This window comes from Meles meles, chromosome 8 (genome assembly GCF_922984935.1).
Source record: "Meles meles chromosome 8, mMelMel3.1 paternal haplotype, whole genome shotgun sequence".
Classification (NCBI taxonomy): Eukaryota; Metazoa; Chordata; class Mammalia; order Carnivora; family Mustelidae; genus Meles; species Meles meles.
Window position 1 is genome coordinate 30,169,831 of NC_060073.1, and position 18,411 is coordinate 30,188,241.

Here is an 18,411-nt window from a genome sequence, read left to right on the forward strand (position 1 = left end):
TTTGGTTTCATCCCAGTTAGGATCAGCTGATTCTCAAGTACGAGGCCATTTCTGGAGCGGCTCTGGGCACCCACGTGCATGAAAGCAAGAGTGCAGGCCAGTCCGGGCCACGGCATCTCCAGGCAGCTGGGGTGGTGGGCCCGGATTCTGTGCTCTGACCCTGTTGCGGACTGAAACCTTCGTAAAATAGAACAGAAAACACATGTGAGGAAACATGAAACCAAAGACATAACACGCAAGCCAGTTTTTAAAAAATGATGAGACAAAAGATCTCTCTGTCAAATCACCATGAGACTCTTTTAAAGGTCGCTCTCAGTTTCTAAAATTAGCTTGCTGTGACCCCGCGACAAACAGTAACAAACAGTTTGCAGCCCTGTCCCAGGGCCCAGACCACACTCTCACGGAGCCATGACCCAGAGCGTGCGTTTGGGATTCAGGGTCCCCAGGCTGAGTCCTGACTCGTTCACTTACTAGTACAGCCCGGACAAGTCCTTTAACTTCTCTGAGCCTGTTTCCTTGTTTGGAAAATGGAAATAGCTCCCCCACGGGGAGGCTGTGGAGATTAGATGAGATCTAGTCTATTTTTCCCATCTCTGGAGCCTAGAAGATATGAGGTGGCTGGGAGGAAGGTCCCCCCTGGGGAAGAACACTCAGGGCGAGAGGTTGGCTTTGGTCATAAGGGGGGCTGCCGAGCGGTGTGAGTTTTCGGCGCCTCCTCATAGTTGTCTGCGAGCATCTGTTTCTTGGTCTGAGAGGCTGACGGCACGCAGCTGGGCCCGGAGCCCGGAGCTGAGAGGCTGGGGACTTGCCTCTCCGGCGGCCATTCTGCCTCCTTTGTGGTCCCCGCCCCCCACCCTCCTCCCCTGCCCCGGCCCAAATCTTTGGAAAGCCTCTCTCTGTACCCAGCTTCCTTTCAGGGAATGCTTAAGGGTCCCTTCCATTTATTCCTTGATTCTGGCTGGAAATGTGCTGCCGAAAGGGTTCTACACCAAGAACAATAAAACGATCATAAACATAATTAACGATAATGGTTTCTACCTTGTCAAGCCTTTGAAGTGTTGCCACAAGCTCTCTCTTTGATGATGCTATCAGGGACTCTCACTTCTCCTCCTTGTGCGATGCTGCCAAAAGTTATGCCATTTTGACCTGGAGAAATGGAAGCCAGGTTTCAGCCGATGGCAGCCAATTTAGCCGCACAACTAGCTGCTGGGAGGCGGGTTGGCCTGGGGATTGCAATGGCAGTTTCTGCCACCCGGGAGCCCGAGGGCAGGGTGGGACCTGGTATCTCCGGGCTCAGACTCCTCCCGTCCTGCCTGTGGTGGGAAATGTGGGGTAAGGCTTGACTGCATGGAAAAGAACCCTGGAAGGGAGAGCACTGCGGCAGGCGGCCTGGAGGATAGAGGAGTAATAGTCCTAGGACAGCAATGATAATGGTGTTGTAGTTCATCTTTACCAAGTACTCTGTGCCAAGCATGATGTTAAGTGCCTCGCACTTATTATTTATTTGAATCCTCACAATTCTGAGGTTAGATATGTAGATCTCATTGTACAGATGAGGAAAGGGAGGTGCTGATGAGAAACTTCTGTAAGGCCCATGGCTGGAAATAGCAGAGCCCTGACTGGAAGCCAGGCGTGTCTGACTCTGGAATCTGGGCCCTCGTCCGTTAACCTGGAGAGTCCACAACCTCACTGGACATGGGATTCACCGCGGGAACGTCTACAAAAGAGGATGCCTGGGTCCTGCCCAGACCAATTAAATCAGTCTTGGGGATGGGAGCCAGGTGTCCGTAAGTCACGAGGTACCCCGGCAGCTGGGCTACAATTGCAGGGATGAGCAGAGGCAGGTGTGGAGAGAGGAAGGGGAGGGAGGCGTGGAGGTCTCTTTCCCAGTGGAGATCTCCAATTTCAGGGGTGTCATCTTCCCTGCTTGGAAGCCAGACACTGTTGCTGAGGCTCTCCTAGGAGAACCTGGCCGCTAGTGGACTCCAGTTGAGCGCCACCAGAAGCTGTATTTTAAAATGAAATGAATGTTTGAGGAGATTTCTTGATTCTGTAAATGCCTGGGGGCGCCCGTCAGGCAGCAGACCCCGTGCAGGGTGCTGGGGACTCCGCGGGGCAGAGAACCAGACTCCTGGAGGCCGAATCACAAAGGTTAATTGAATAAATGAGCTGGTTCTGCCACTCCCCGAATGCCCTTCACCAGAGGAAAACCTGCTCGTTTCTCTCGACGTAGGGCCAGCCTTGTCCAGAGGCTTTCTTTGGAAGGGGCCATCTCTAAGGAACTGCCACAGGTTGGGGGGGAGCTGGTCCCCGGGCAAGGCCCCCGTCAGTTCTCAGGCCCGAGGAGAATGGAAGGGGGCAGGGGCCCACAGATGCAGGGGGCTGTGCGGCTCATCCTGTCTCAGCATTGTGGCCTCACACAATGATGGGACGTTTCCTGTCCCAGGCCACTAGGATATTCAAAAGACTTGACTTGGGCAGTAAGCCCGTGCAGGATATGGGGACCCAAGGACCCCACAGACGTTAGTGGGTCAGGCCTGGGTCACAGTTCAGTTCATGGACTTTGGAGTCAAAGAGGCCTGCTACAAATCTAGACACTACATTTACTAGGCACGGGACTTCAGCTGGTTAAGCTCTGTGCACTGTGGCCTCCCTGTGACCAGGGAAGTCAGTTAAGGGTTTGTTTTCCAGATAAGCCTCCATTTCTTCACCTGTAAAATGGGAATAGTACTGGGCCCTGGTGTTAACAATTATAAAAGGATTGAATGGAAGCCCGTTTCTGGGAAACCACATACTCAGCACACAGTGAGCCCTCGGGGCTTGTGGACACTGTCACCTAACCTGATGTGTTAGAGATGGAGGGCCCTGTCCCGCAGAAGCACCTGGCCTTGGTGCAGGATGGCACAGGGGAGGGCCACCGCGCCCCGGGGCGCTGCGTGTCAGAGGCCAGGACTCCCTCCGTCAAAGAGCTGGGGAAAGGCCCACAGGGTGGTGGAGAGAGGAGGATGTCGAAAGAGAAACCACATTAGCATAAGTTCTGAAGCAGACGGGCCCTGCCAAGTCTGGGGCTCGGTGGTTCGGGTGAGACTGGCAGGGAAAGGAAACCGAAATGGCTGTTGCATGTCTAGGTGATGGTTCCCACCTCCGCCTGCTGGCTCTGGGGTAAAGAGTAATTACGCACCGCTGCCAGGGAGCCGCTTCTCGGCAGCCGCAAGGAGCCTTGGAAGCATGGGGGTGGTGACCTCAGAATTCTTTTCTCTCCCCCAACCCCCGCCACCCTCCCTGCAGGTGACCTGGTGTCCCGCGCCATGCACCACATGCAGGGCCGCCGGCCACTCTGCCCAGGCTCCAGCCCCGCCCGCCAGGCCCGCCAGCCGCCCCAGCCCATCACCTGGTCCCCCGACGCCCTCCACACACTCTACTACTTCCTGCGCTGTCCACAGATGGAGTCCATGGAGAACCCCAACCTGGACCCCCCGAGGATGGCCCTGAACAACGAACGGTAAGGGTCCCGCCAGAGCTGCTCCGAGGGCGGACTGCGGCCCACACGGGCCCGGCCCTGGCCTGCAGTCATGCCCCTCACCCCAGGTGGGGGCAGCCTGGGGTCGTCGAGGCTTAGAATGGATTTTCGCTTCTGTCTCGGGTATTCCTGCTCTAACGCTTGCTTCCTGGGCTCACTGGCATTCAGGTGCCCCTTTATAAACATAGGAATTCACAGCTGCCTGGAAAGGTGCTAGTGGGTGAGTGAGGGCTCTGAGGAAAAGCACTCAGGACAGCGTCTGGCTGGGAACAGGCCCCCCGTCAATGGCAGCCCTGTGATCAGGGTGAGGCCAACGTTCCACTATTGGTAGGGACCTGAGTCTTGCTCTGCCCCAGCCACTCAAGTCACAGATGAGAGCATCATGCCTTTGGCAGGTTTGTGGTTGAAGAGCCATGGGACCCAGGCCTGCTGCTCTCTCTTCCTGGCTGGGAACAGGACTGCAAAGCACGGATGTGAAGGTTTTGCACTGCACAAGGGGATCCGGTGAGGGGCACGAGTGGGAGACAAACACGGGGTCATGTCGGCCTGAAGACCAGGTTGCCTTGTCTGGTTGCCTTGTCTAGTCTTACTCACAGGGCTGGCTTGTAAAATTTGTCTTCCTGGAGAGGATGCTTTTTTCTGATTCACCCAGAACATCATGTGTGCTGGCATGAGCCTTGCCTAGTGGGCCACATGGCTACCTGGCAGGCTCTGTCCAGGGGCTCAAGAGTTGGGTGCTTAAAGGTCCCGGGAAAGACTTGCCCTTGGCCGAGAAAGCACAGTCGGCATGCATTCCCCCGCTCAGCAGTTCCTAGAGAGGGAGAGAGCCCAGGTAGGGGGGCGCTCTGTGCCACATGGAGGAGGAAGGAGCCCCCACCCCATCTGGCTGCTGCCTTGTGTTGGATCTCATCAACTTTGTGGTCCTCACGCCTGCTCCACAGCCAGGCCCACTTCTCTGGTGCCCCCACAGTCATAGAAAACAAAGGTGTGATGCGTCCCAGCTCGTTCAAAACAGCCATCGTGGAAATAGAGGACATCCTGTGGACCTGTGGCCAACATTGCAGGTTGAGAATGCAGTGGCCCAGGCTGGGCACGAACAGCGTTCATGGACCCTGAGAACTTTGTGCAAGGTTTCAGGCCTCCCTCGAGCTTCGGCCTCCTTTGCTATAAGCTGTGGCAGTGAAACCATTATAAGGGTTGAATCGTGACAATCACCATTTCCCAAGCACTTACGAGGTGCTGGGCACCGTGCTGAGTGCTTGACAGCTGTGTGCTCATGAGTATGCCCGCAGGAAATGCATGGGCTGCACGGCCCCACTGGACAGATGAGGAAGTGGAGGCAGAGAGAGGTTTGGTGACTTGCCAAGGCCACAGAGGCTCTGCTCACAACCACTATACACGAACGACTGTGTGTGTGACAGGAGGCATGAAGCAGCGGTGGCCCAGGGACACACACGTAGTAGGCTCCCAGTAAAGTCTACCGCTGCTGTGATTATGACCAGTGTCGTTATTAGATCGTCACTGTCTTGGGGATGGACGGTGAATGCAGGGCCCAGGTAAGTCACTCCGGGCCTGACCCCAAGCAAGAAGGCAGCGGGTGGAGGCTTCCTGAAGGAAGCACCCGGCAGGAAGGGGGAACTGGAGCAGAGGCCCTAAGCCGCAGCTGTTTCTGCTTTGTGCAGAAATTGTTGTGGTTTCCAGAGTGGGCTGGGAGGGAGAAAGGGCAAGGAAAACATGTGAAGGGTTGGGGGGGGAGACTCTCTGGTTGTTTGGTGAGGTCCCCAGGGGGTTAGACGACGCCCTATTACCCAAGCGAAGGTGGCTGGGAGAAGATGAGAAACCTTCTTTGGGTCCACTGCCGTGGCCTAGGACTCTTGGCCCTCTCGTGGTGACCATGGCCATTGGCCATGGGGCTGGCCAGGGCCGTGGCACCCAGAACCCCTTGGCTGTCTCTGTGGCTGCCCTCTGGCTTTCCTCCTGGGAGAACTCCCCACCCCCAGTGCTCTAACACACAGCCGCGGAGTTTCTGCATGACCGGGGTTGTTGTCTGGACGCAATTGTAGTAGCTCAGCTACTATACGGGTGTGTGTGTGTGTGTGTGTGTGTGTGTGTGTGTGTGTGTAGATATCTCATTATTTAAAATCCACACTGTCTGTGGCACAAAAGAATTGGTAGCTAAGGCATTTTTCCATGAATCATTCAAATGAGTATTAGATACATGGGGAATTGGAACCACCATTAGGAAAAAAGTATCCAGACATTTCAGATTTGGGCACGAAAAGGAGGACACCCTAAAAATACCCAGGCTGGCAGACAGCCTGACAGCTGTGTGGTGGCCCGGCTCCTGGCTGCTTGGATCCTGCCATGCTTGGACTCTGTCAGATGGGGCAGGCCCCAGCGAGCCTGGCTGCCTTTTCCTGGGGGCCACCAAGCTCACGTTTCACGGCAGGCAATGCCACAAGTCTCCTCAAGGCACCGCCATGCTGGCGTCCTCGCCAGAGCTCTGGGGAAACCTCCTCTCCGTGCACACTAATGGCCGGAATTGGCTCCAGGGCGACAGGGCTTTGCTTTTGTGAGTCTGGGGAGGGCTGTCTGTCTCTTTCCATCCCCTGTACCCCCACTTCACTGACTCTTGAAGTTCTGCTTCTGTCCCACATGAGGAGTGTGGGGGCCAAGTCCACCCAGCCAGAATCCAGAGCCTCTGATTTCCGGTATAATGGCCTAACGGGATCCCAGAGGCCTCTGGTTCAGGGACTGGGTGGCTCGGGGCCTGCAGTCTTCGAGGTCTGTGGGGCTATAGGGGTCTTCCATTGCCTTGCTCACAGGGGCTGAGGAGCCCGGTGTGGTGGCTTGGGTTTGGCCACACGGTAACACTGATGGTGCCATTCACGTCTCTGCTCAGAGATTTCTGCTTGGTGGAAACGGCCCTTCCTCCTTCCCACGGGGTGCTCTGTGACCCCATCCCTGCTGCAAAAGGGTGGGACAGGCGTTCCTCCCTCTGTGTGAAGCTCCTCACGGCCTCCCTGCTAAGTCATGTGCTGCTGCTCAGTCGGGCTTTAGTATCTCCCGGGAGGGGCCGTCTCCCCGGGGCCTCCTGCTCGGGGTGCAGGAGGGAAGGTGCTGGGAGGAGGGAGCAGCAGAAACAGGAGGAGCCGCGGTGGGTGGGGGCCGGCTTTGTGAGGGACAGTCGGGTACTGGAGCCCAGGCTTCGGGGTGAGGCCTTGACTCTGGTCCAGCCTCCCACGCAGGCCCCTCCACACTCCAGACTCCTCACCTGGAAAGCGGGGAGGACGAGGTGAGATAACACATAGAAGGTAGCCAGCTCTTCCTTCGAAAGGCCTTTCCGCCTACTTGTGTTTCTTTTGTGCCCCACGGATCAGCAAGGTAGGTGCTGGAATGACCTCCGTTTTACAAACGAGGGCTCGAGGCCGGAGGGGGCACCCAGCTGCTAAGTGGCCAGGCAGGGATTAGAATCAGGTCTCTCCGACCTCACAGCCCTCACCCTCTGCCGTGCCCAGATGCTTAGCCCTGGTCCTCAAACTCTCAAGACACCTGAGTGGGTCTCCCGGGGCCATCCTGGCCCCCTACCTGCCTGTCTGTTCCCAGCACCCGTCCCTTGCCACCCTGACAGAGCCTCACAGGCGGGGACTCCCCGCACCCTCCCGAGGCCCCTCTCCTGCTAGCAGCTCCGCCTCGCAGCGCCGGCGAGACACGAGGCAGGTCTCACACACGGGAGCGGTCACAGCTGCCGCCCTGCAGGGCATGTCATCGCCTGAGCCCACGCTTGAGAAGTGAAAGAACTTGCTGTCAGAGATCCAGGGTTGCCCATGGAGATGGGGGAGCCTCCTTCCCCCGAGGTCTGGAGGAGAATGGACAGCCATCTGGCTAAGTGCGGTCCTTGCTAGTCATGCCTGGAGGCAGAGGGACGAGCTCGCTGCAGGAGCGTCCTGGGTGGAGATGCCTCCTTGGCCGTCATCCTCGTGGGGGCGAGGCATCTGGGAAGCGGGCAGGAAGGTGGCACGGACGTACAGGAGCGGCAGGAGGCCTGCCAGCTTGCCAGCAAAGTGCTGGAAGGGAGACCGATAGTTCGAGGGGCAGAGGGGACTGACATACACGAGAGGGGAACCAATTTTCTGGGTGCTGGAGGGCCCGGTCTCAGCAGGTGGCATTCCCCAGTGTATCTGATCTGACGGCGGCAGCAGCAGGGACGCCGGGCCTTTGAGGACTCGCTGGGAATCTAGGAACGACAGCAGGCCCCTTGTCCACGGACCAGAGTGTTTGCTGGAGCCCTGGCCTCTTCCCTCTCCCCGGCCCTGCCCGGCGCCCCTTGGTGGAGGGAAGCGCACTCCGAAGGCTTGGGGGCTGCCGGTGCCCAGGATGCTAAGCCAGGAGGAACATGGGAGCCGAGCCAGATTCTGATGGGAGACAGAGCCTGGAAGTATCTGGTGTCATGACTTCCTAGCCTGCCAGAGCCCTGCCTGAGGAGGGCCCTGCTCTTCAAACACGCACCTTTCCGATGAACTTCCCGCTTAGTGACTGTACAGCCCTTGCCGGCAGGTTCCTCCGAAGCTCAGTTCTGCAGACACCAACACGCAGTCCGCACAGTCCCTCATAAGGTGCAAGGTCTAAATGAGTTCACATTCCTAACATTCGAGAACAGTACCTGGAGCACAGTAAATGCCGGATAGGAGCTACTACGATCATTAACGGGATCACTTGTACTGGGCAGAGGGAACAGCATGCGGAGACTGCAAGGCAGGGCAGAGTGTGGTCCCTAGCGGAGACAGACAGGAGCGGCGTGGTAGAGAACAAGGAATCGGGTGGCAGGACGAAGCTGCGGGGGAGCCGGGACCGTGATAAGGAGAGAGCTCAGTTGTGGCCTGGTGGGTCCTGGCCTGTCCTCTGGCATGGGGCTTCCTGGGATTGGCTGGTTCTTCTTCAACCTCAACCCAGCCTGCCGCACTCAGCACCTGGACCCCTCTGAGAGCGAGGGGAGCAGAAGGCGCCAGGCAGCCCTACCGACTCTGCTTGCCTTGATGCTAGGAGGAGAGGCCTTCCTACCAAGATGCACCCCAACGCCCCGGCCTGGAGCAGTCTGGTCTGTGGTTCTGCCCCCCAAGACAGGACCAGAGGCCCCAAAGTTCTGGTTTGATAGTCATCTGAGGACGCAGTTCCCAGAATGCTAGTTCTACTGAGGCTCCGGGGCCTGCTCCGAGGACAAAACACTCATCCTGGTAGGATCCTGGTGGAAGATGGCGTGTGTCTGGCCCAGCTCGTGGCTGCTCCGTTCCATGTATCAAGCTAGTCAAGGAAGCTTCCAGCAATTGTGTGAGCAGAATTTGGAAGCAATGGAGCCAGCCAAGGCACCAGCCATCACAGGTGCCCTCAGTCCCCTGGAAGTCCACCCCTGGGGTTTCAGACCCCACCCAGGAGGAGAAAGATTCCAGAAGCCTCTCGGGTCCCCTGGGAGGTGTTCTCTCTGCTGCCTTCCAGCAGTACAGCGGGCCAGCTTATCTTTCTGGGCCTCGGTGTTCTCGCTGGGAAAGTGGCAAAGGTACAAGGGCCACAAGCAGTAAACAAAATAATTCGGTGAAACACTGAGCTCAGCGCCTGGCTCATAAAAAATACGTATTAAAAAAAAGAACATGGATTAAATGGCAGCTGCCACTCTTCTCAACAGTCAGAAACGTGTTGATGACACATGTTTGACACCCAGAGTCGGCTGTCTTCATTGACCTCAAATGGCATTTCTTAAAATGCGGTTCTCAAGTGGTCTCTGTTAGTCATACTACTAATAGGTTACTGCTATTACTAGTACTGGTATTACTAACCTAACTACTCCTGCTACTAATGCAACTAGTGACAGGACTCCTTGCAAACACTGCACGGAGCAATGAGAGCCAGCATTCAGAGCGCTCACACGAAGTGGCAGATACCGTCTTCGGTGCTTTGCTTATTAACCCACGTTTCTCCCGGTACTTCCGTCCATCAGTGGGGAAGGGATATGAGAGAATCTGGAAGGGTGCCTTCCATGGCCGAGTCTCCAGCCTTACGCGGGAGGCTGGCACAAGACAGGAGACAAAGAATGAGCAAAACCCAGCAGACGGTGACCCCGTGCAGGACGGCCCTGACGAACGGGGGGGCCTCGGGCATGTCATTTAGCTTCTGTGCCGTGGTCTCTTCTCAACGGGGTTATTGCGGGCATCGAGTTAATGTACCGAGAGCGCTTAGAGCAGCTCCTGGCACACGGAAGCCTCTATCATCCTCATTGCATATTCAGGGGGACCTCAAGGAACCTGGCAGTGTCGGAGAGCACAGAGCAGCCCGGGATTTTAACTGGGTGTCCAAGGACAGCCGCAGGAAGATGGGGACAGGCCGAGGGGCAAGGGGCAGCAAAAGACACAGAAGGACTTTGTTGTTTCAAAGTGTGTATTTCATGACACAGCTGGGTCTACGTTTTAGTTTATTTTTTTTTTTAAAGATTTTATTTATTTAACTGACAGACAGATCACAAGTAGGCCGAGAAGCAGGCTCCCCGTGGAGCAGAGAGCCCAAAGCAGGGCTCAATCCCAGGACCCTGGGATCACGACCCGAGCCAAAGGCAGAGGCTTTAAACCACGGAGCCACCCAGGCGCCCCTGGATCTACATTTTAAAATCACAAGAATTCGGTGGAGAGAATTTGGTGTTTGCTTTCTCAAGTTTTCAGTGACGGCGGATCTAGGCAAGTCCATCGAGGTGGGGCTGGAGCAGCTCTCCCGGGAAGCGGCATGTCCTCAGAGGCGTCTGAGGGTCAAGTCCAGCTCCTGCCCCGCTGCCCCTCTGGCTCTGGGATCTGAGAGAGTCCAGCTTCCTTTCTGAGCCTCAGTTTCCCCCCTGTGTAAAGTAGAGCCCCTCTGCTGGCCCCTCTGCCTCTGGATTCTGCCTCCGAGGGGCCCACCCCAAGTCCTGGGGGGTACTGCCAGTACAGGAGAGGTACAAAGCGAGGAGAGGCGGTTCTTTGTTCCATTCCAGATGCAGAAGGGGGGACATCTCCCCTCTGCCGAGCACTTTACATAAATAGGAAACACCACGGATAGGCTGTGTGCTCAGTGTGAAGAAGCAGGCTCGTTAATCTTTTGCTCAGCTTGCGAAAGTGTTTTCTTATCAAATAATAGAGATGATGGCGGTGGGGGCTTGATGCTACTGACTTAGGGTTCCCTTAAATACCATTTCAAGAAGATTTGCAACATCAAGCTCTTTTCTCTCTTTTCCTCTCCCCCTTTCTGCGCATTAAATTCCCATCTGCTTGCCCGAAGTGGAAGTCCAAGAAATCAAGAGAGTGATTGGGTGAATTAGTACTTGTTTCCCCACGTTCCCCAAACTGGGGCCTCCAGTAACCTCTGAAGGAGCTTGTTTATGACCTGCCGCGCCTGGTTCTTCCCCATCATTTTATCCACTGCTGCATTCCTCCAGAGCACCTTCCTGAGCCTGGGGATGCCTGGCTGCTGCGTGTCTGTCTGTTTACTCGTCCACCCCCTGCTCCCCACCCTCCAGAATGTGAGCACCATAGACTGTGGATGGGCTTTGTTCTGATTGCGTGCGCAGCACAGACAACAGTCCCTGGCGCACAGTAGGCTGTTAATGAATTTGTTCAGTTAACAAAACAGGATGTAGAGCCTGCAGGTTGGACTCATGTCAGAAAGACTGCGGCGTGGGGGTCTCTGCTCTGCCGGTTCTGAGCCGGGCAACTTGGGGCAGCTCGTTTCATTTCTCTGGCCTCCGCTTCTCAGCTTTCACTGGAAAATGGCTGGATCTCCTTCCAGAGGCTCTTGTGGCAGTCACGGGAGGTCACACGTTTAAAGGCACAGAGTCAGCTCTTCAGACGTGCTAGCCCCTGTTAGCTGTGTAATTACTGTTTCTGTCAACCTTAGGGAAGGCTTAAACAACCAAACCATGTTGAATGCATAAATAATCCAGAAACAATGGGGAATTTTAAAAAATCACGTCTACTCAGAACGTGTGTTCTCTCAGGGTGCCTGGGTGACTCAGTCAGTTAAGCAGCCAACTCTTGGTTTCGGCTCAGGCCATGATCTCGGGGTCATGAGTCGAGTCCTGCATGAGGCTCCACACCCAGCAGGGCATCTGCTGGACATTCTCTCTCTCCCCCTCTCCCCATCCCCCTGCTCACTCTCCCCCTCTCCCCCTCCCCCTGCTCACTCTCCCTCTCTCTCTAAAATAGATAAATCTTTAAAAAAAAAAAAAAAGCATGTTTTCTCTCTCATATGCACGCCTTTAAGTCAGCCTGGCAGAATCCAGGGAGTCAGACGACTCAGAGAGAGGATGAAGTAGACCAGATGTCACAAAGGCTAAGCGAGGACAGCTTTGCACAGAGATGTGTACAAACTTTAGATTTACTACAATCTACCACCCAAGGATCGAAAACAACTTTAGAAACTGGATTTCATCCACCCATTGGTTCAAAAACCAAGCAGTCTGAGCGTCAGACCCTCTCCAGCGTTACTGCGGTACACTGGCCCCTTGCTTGCTGGTTGGGTCCAGTGCCCCCACGAGATGAGCTGCGGTTACCAGGTCTCAGCTGGAGAGTGAGATGATCTGATGTATCTCACATGGGCTGGGAGCACGTAGTCGAAGCTTCACAGTCTGTAAAGCACTTTACGCACGGCACCCTCGAATAGATTTTCAGGAGAGCTCCCGGAGAAGGCTGTTACTGTTCCCATTTACAGATGAGCAGACCGAGGCCTGGAGAGGGTCAGAGAGGCAGCCACGGTCACAGCTAGGAAGAGGCAGATCGGGCTCAGGCAGGGAGGCCTGATTACAATAGCAGCGTCATTGGGGCTGCCGTGCCCCTCCCACCTCCCAGGAGAGAGGAGGCAGGACCCTGAGAGCCAGGTCTCTGGGGGACACTGCCTTTACGCAGCGTGATGTAGGTAGCCCGCTCTCAGCCACTTGGGGCCTCTTCCTTGGCAGACGCGAGTTCGCTGGCTCAGGGTAGCCAGCCTGACGGTGGGCGTCTGTCCAGCATCTGACAAGGAATGAGCCAGGGATTGGGGGCAGACAAAGGAAGTGGTAGTGCCAAATAATGGGGGATGGAAACTGGGCAAGATCCTGGCCCTGCCATTGACAGGTGCCCCCAGGGACTGCCTGTTGCATCTGACTTCCTGCCCCATGGTTGGGGCCACAGGTCATTGCAGAAAAAAGGCTGGGCATACGGGCCTGGGGCTTCCTTCACTGGCAGTGTTTTTGAAACAGGGCAGCCACAGTCCCCTTTGTCTACAATATCGCCAGGATCCCGGAGAGCCTTCGTGTGCTGGAAGTCCCTGCTCTGCAGGGAACAGACTTTGTTTTCTTAAAGGTGGCTTCCAGGGCTGAGCTGCTGATGTCCCAGGCACTGAGGGGACAGGAGAGCAGCTCAGATGATGTCTGCTGGAAAGCCGGGCTGCTCTCTGGCCCTCTCCTACGTGCCTGCCATGCAGCTCTACAGAGCCCCTCCTCCCGCAGGACCAACCACCTGAGACAGGACAGCCACCTGGCACTTGCCCCCACTTGGCTGCTGTTGTATTGGACATTTGGGGAGGGGGGAAGTGTCTTCAGAGGTCTAGAGAATACCCCTGAGGCTCCAGGGCCCAGCCCAGCCTCCTGTTCCCTGCTGACTCTAGGGCTGATGAGGCCACAGGTGCAGAAGCTGGAGTTTGGGGGCCCTCGGTGAGCCATGGGGGCCAGCCTTTTGTCTGCCCTGCCTGCTTTTCCCGGGTTTCAGCTAGCTGCTGGGCTCAGAACATTTTGTGTGTGGTAATTTGGTATTGCAAAGGACCCCAGAATCTTTGTTTGTTTGTTTGTTTTACCTTTTAAGGCTTACAGATTGCCAGTGGCTAGCTATGTGACCTTGGACCTGTGTCCCAAGCCCTCAAAGCCTCAGTCTCCATCTCCACATTTGTAAAATGCACACTGATAATTGTACCTCCCCTGCGGGGTGGCTGTATTAGAAATAGAATCATGTGGGGTGCCTGGGTGTCTCAGTGGGTTAAAGCCTCTGCCTTCGACTTAGGTCGTGATCCCAGGGTCCTGGGATCAAGCCCGGCATCATGCTCTCTGCTCAGTGGGGAGCCTGCTTCCCTTGATCTCTCTGCCTGCCTCTCTGCCTACTTATGATCTGTCAAATAAATACATTAAAAAATCTTTAAAAAAGAAAATAGAAATAAAGTCATGTGAGCAGAGTCTCCTTTGCCTGCTCAGCACATGGTAGGTCCTCAACAAATCATAGCCATGCAGTTTACTGCCCAGAAGCCAGTGCCAGAGTCTTTTCCAGAGTTGGGATGTGGGTGTGGAAAACAAGGTCAGTCCTGGGAGCCAGCACCATCTTTTCCTAGTCCTCTGGCTGGGTGCACCACTGTTTACGACGTGGGTCAAAGTCCCTCGTTGCCACTCAGGAATTAACCCCCGATGCCTCTGTTAGGCCTCAAGAACCAGGTCCCTACCTCCTCTTAGAAGTTTCTAGAAACTCTTTACCTGACCACGTGAATGGGTCATCTTTTTTTTGCCTTAGACTGTGGAGGAGGGGGAGGCAACTTTTGTGTGATTATACTCAGCTGAATCCACCCAGAAACCGTACATGAAAGCCCTTTCCCCCTCCGTGCCCTGGGTGTCTGAGAGGTAAGGATGCAGAACAGCTAAGCCACAGTGTCCTCCAAAGGCTGGCCCAATGGCTGGTGGCAGGGTCCCCAAATGTGGGTGTGAACAGGTTGGAGGCCCGTGTGGGGTCTGGCTTCCATTCCGTGAAAGAGTCTGTGGTCTCTTGTCCGCAGTCCCGGACGCAGAGCAGAGGTGGAGAAGGTGGGTCTCTTGCAGGTGAGGCGTGGCGGGCGGGCCAAGGCAGCCGCACTCCAGGAACATGGAGAGAGGCCTGCTTTCACACTGCTCCCCGCCAGGGGCCTGGGCAGCAGCCGCCACCCACCAGAGTCCCAGGCCCCAAAGCTCCAGGCTCCCCGAAGCCAGCAGAGCCCTCCCTGCGGGGCCACAGAGGGCGGTGAGCTGGTGGCCGGTGTGCAGGCTTGCCCACTGAGATGCCGCCCTGGACGCAGAGCCAGTTAGGGAAGACCATTGGCTCTGTCCCCTCCCCCGGGGCACAGCGACACGCCGACATGTGCAGAAGCACATCTCCTGCTTCCCTCCCCCAGTGCCCTCCCTGGGCCCCAGGCCAACCCTCAACCTCCCGCCCTGAAACCCCCAGAAGGTGCCCCGGCCATGGAGCCCCGCCCCAGGACACTGCTCAGGGGTCAAAAACTCTCCTGTGAAATGGTTGTCTTTTTATTTATTTATTTATTTTAAGATTTTATTTATTTATTTATTTTAAGATTTTATTTATTTATTTTAGAGAGAAAGCAAGCACAGCCGGGAGAGGAGGTAGAGAGAGAGGGAGAAGCAGGCTTCCTGCCAAGCAGGGAGCCTGATGTGGGCCTCGATCCCTGGACCCTAGGATCATGACCTGAGCCGAAGGCAGACGCTTGATGACTGAGCCACCCAGGCACCCCGGTTGTCTTTTTATCTGGGAAGTATTTTCTTCACTGAAGGCAGTCATATGCCAATACCCAAGCCAACTCAAGCCTCCAAGAATGAAAGATGAATTTGGTCCCCATTTTCCGAGCTCATTTGCCTGTAGAGTTAGGCCTGATGCCCTTGTTCGTAGCACACGGAGCCCCGCAGAGAGTTCTGGAAGGAGAGCAGAGCCCTGAAAACACGGTCGTAGCCGGAGGGCTTTGCTGCCAGGAGGGAGGAACATGCCGCACAATTACGGATTCGGAGACTGAGCTACTAACTGCCCTTGTGCGGACCGGAGGGAATGCCAGTGAGCAAAAGGCGCCGCCTTTGGAGGGATTGTAGTCGGAAGAGAAAGCAACTAAGCTAACACGCAGGTGAACCGATGACAGACAGGGCGAGCCCCGCAGGGCTGGGGGGCAGAGTGGAGAGCCGCTTCAGGTTGGGCAGGAGGGGGCGGCGGGAGCCCGCCGTGGACTTCACCCAGGAGCTAGGGTGGCCAGATGTTTTGGGTTGTCTGAGACAGTTTGCTCTCTAGTGTGACTGGCAATAGCACACCGTTTCTCTTGGAAGTGGGCCAGTTTGGGTGACAAAAGCTATGGCTCTTGTGCCTACAACTCCCCATCACTAAGATGAGGGAGATGGGGAAGGGTCCAGAACGTGGACGACCAGAGCCGATTTCCCAAGCCAAGCGACACTGCAATGCTCCGTGCAGGAGCCCGGGTGGGGTGTACAGCCCAGGACCTCATCCCAGCTCTGCCACCAAAGTGCGTGTTCTGGGGCAAGGTGGTCCACCTCGCTGGCCCTCAGTTTCCCCGTGTGTGAAATGGGGGTAATTCTAGTAGCTGCTTCGAAACATTGCTATGAGTGTTAAGTGAGTCAGTAGGTGTGAGGGGCTTAAAACAGTGCCCGGTGCGTTGCATGCTGTAGGAATCTTAGTTGTTAGTGTTTCTCTGTTATCCCCACACGCCTCGGGAGCCAAGCCAGGATGCCACCGTGGTCACCTGATGGACCTCCCATCCCACTGCCCACTCTTGGGCTCCTGGGGGGCCTGATGGGCAGTCCTTGGGAAGAGGCAGAGAAATGGCTCACAGCTAATCATGACTTGATTGTAGTCTAAATTTGTATCCAACTGTATATCTGGGCAAATAGAGGTTTTTTTAGGTCTCTAATCCTTAACAGATGAGTTTTAATAAGAAAAGAGTATTTCCCCCCAGCAAGCCCTGAGCTCTGTCTGACGGCAGTCCTCTGACCACACGTGGAGACCCGGCCACGGGTCAGCTCCAGGTGCTGGGGCACAGTGGCTGCAGGAGAAGACAGGCCTGGGGGTCAGAGGAGGTTCTTACCCGGCTCCGACTCCAAGTCGGGCCAAACCATTCTGGTTTACCAAGCAATCCTCAAAAATTAATTAGTCCAGGATGTGAACCGGACTAGAATTGCTTCCTTTGTGCTGGGAGCCGCATCTGACTTCAGAGGGACACAGTGGGGTTTTTTCGGCATGGATGGTTCACCTTGGTGTTTTAGGTCACGTGGTTTCTCAGAAATCTTGGACAAGCGATCAGAGCCATCATGGTAGAGCTGACCTTGACCTTCCCAGAGGGGTCTTTGCCTGCAGAGCTGTCATTCGACTGGGCAAAGCTGGACCTCTTCGCTAGTTCCTGAAGTTGCCGCTCTCTAGCCCCGACCCAGACAGCATGTGGGGAGCGGCATGGGAGCAGGGGCTAGGAGAAGGGGGATGCAGCAGGAAGATGGCCCCAGAAAACCCCTGTTGTTGGCAGCGGCTCCATCCGAAGATGGGCCGAGTCAGGGGGAGAATGTAGGGCTGAGGGTGCGAGACCATCTGGCTGGCCACGGTGAGGGTCCTCTCCTGAACTAAGTATGCTCGCAGGTGGGATGGGCTGAGCTTCCTGGGGAATGGGACAATCTCTTTAGGGAGCAAGCCAAAGGCGGCACAGACCTCCCCAAACCCTCCTCACCCCCAGAGCCAGGTCTGCACCCAGAGCCCTTTGCGCTCCCTGCCAAGGCCAGAAGGGAAGAAACCACAGGCCGGTTTTCCTAGGGCTGAGCTTAGGCCAGGCCCCCCTGGGCACGTCTGGGGCCTGCCTGCACGCTCCTCGTGGGTGGGCACAGAGGTGACAGGCCTGCCGGGGGAAGACAGGGGCACAGGCATTCCCATGCCTTAGGCTTGGGGCACACAGCCTCCAGTTACAGGCCTGTGCCCTTCTGCCAACCTGCCCCTCTCCCCGAGGCCGCTGCCCACCTCTAGAAGAACAGAGCCTGCTTTGAGCTGGAAATTAGAGTCGTTTCCTGTTCCATGTTGTTAAGACACTGCTTATAGGGCTGTAATCCCAATAAATCATATGCTTGCTGAGTGGGGCTGGGTTTTTTTTTTTTTTTCCAGGCTGCAGGGACCTCTTAAAAACCAAGGCCTTAAGAAGTTTATTCTCTTTCTTTTTTTTTTTTTTTTTAGGGGGAAAAAGTGGTTTTTGCAGGCCTGTCCTGTCAAAGGGCCTTATAAGACTCTTGGCTTGACAGGCTCAGGTTCAAGTATATGATTAACTTAGAGACACAAGGAGAAACCGAGTCGTGGCACGTGGGGCTGGTCTCCGTGGTGCTGCTGAACTGGCTCTGTGACCTTGGGCGAAGCACTTGGCCCCAGGAGGTTGCCATTTCCTCCCCTAGCAGAGAGTCAGGCCACGCCCGCTTCTTCATGTGGAAGCCTCATCTCCCGGGCTGTCCCGCGTGGTGGTAGCCGCTGTCTTTCGCACACAGACACATGCAGCCAGTCAGTGGCCCTTTTAAGTGGCTTGGTTTGTCACAGAGGCAGCTCCGCCCGATGTGCTGGTGTGCACGAGGGTGATGGCTTCAGCAGCATTTGGGTGGGCAGGGGGCGTAGGTCCCTAACCGGCATTCCGTGCCCACCCACCCCGCCCCCGCCTCACATCACCTGTCGGTGAGTCTGTACCTTGCTGTGTCCCTTCCCCAAGTGCGATCTTAGACCGCCAAGGCGGGGAGGCTGCACTGCCAGAAACAGCTTCCAGATCCCGCCCCTCACAGTGGTTGCCTCTGTTTTGTCTATCTTATGAGTTGGGATGGAGTGGGTGATGGGCAGTTTGCTGGCAGGCTTTTGCAATCTTTGCGTGTTTATACTTGCTGGAGGACCCGGGAGGAGAAAGTCGGCCCCACTTGAAGCGCTAGAGTTGAGGCATTTGATAGGATCAGATTCCTGTAGCCTATTTCGCTGATATGTGTTTTCTCTATCAACAGACACTAACATAGTAATAATAGTTGACCTTTATTGAGAACTTGCCATGTGCCAAATGCTGGGCTAAGCACTTCCATACATATTTCTCGTGAG

The 18,411-nt window shown here is 55.8% G+C and overlaps 1 protein-coding gene across 1 annotated transcript in view; it reads left to right on the forward strand.

Annotated features, from left to right (window-relative positions):
• ABTB2 (ankyrin repeat and BTB domain containing 2) overlaps positions 1-18,411 on the forward strand; it is a 172,663-nt gene that overhangs the window by 129,504 nt on the left and 24,748 nt on the right. Inside the window, exon 3 of the mRNA XM_046014605.1 lies at positions 3,289-3,502. Within this exon, the coding sequence (XP_045870561.1) occupies positions 3,289-3,502 (214 nt within the window). The remainder of the gene's footprint in view (positions 1-3,288; positions 3,503-18,411) is intronic.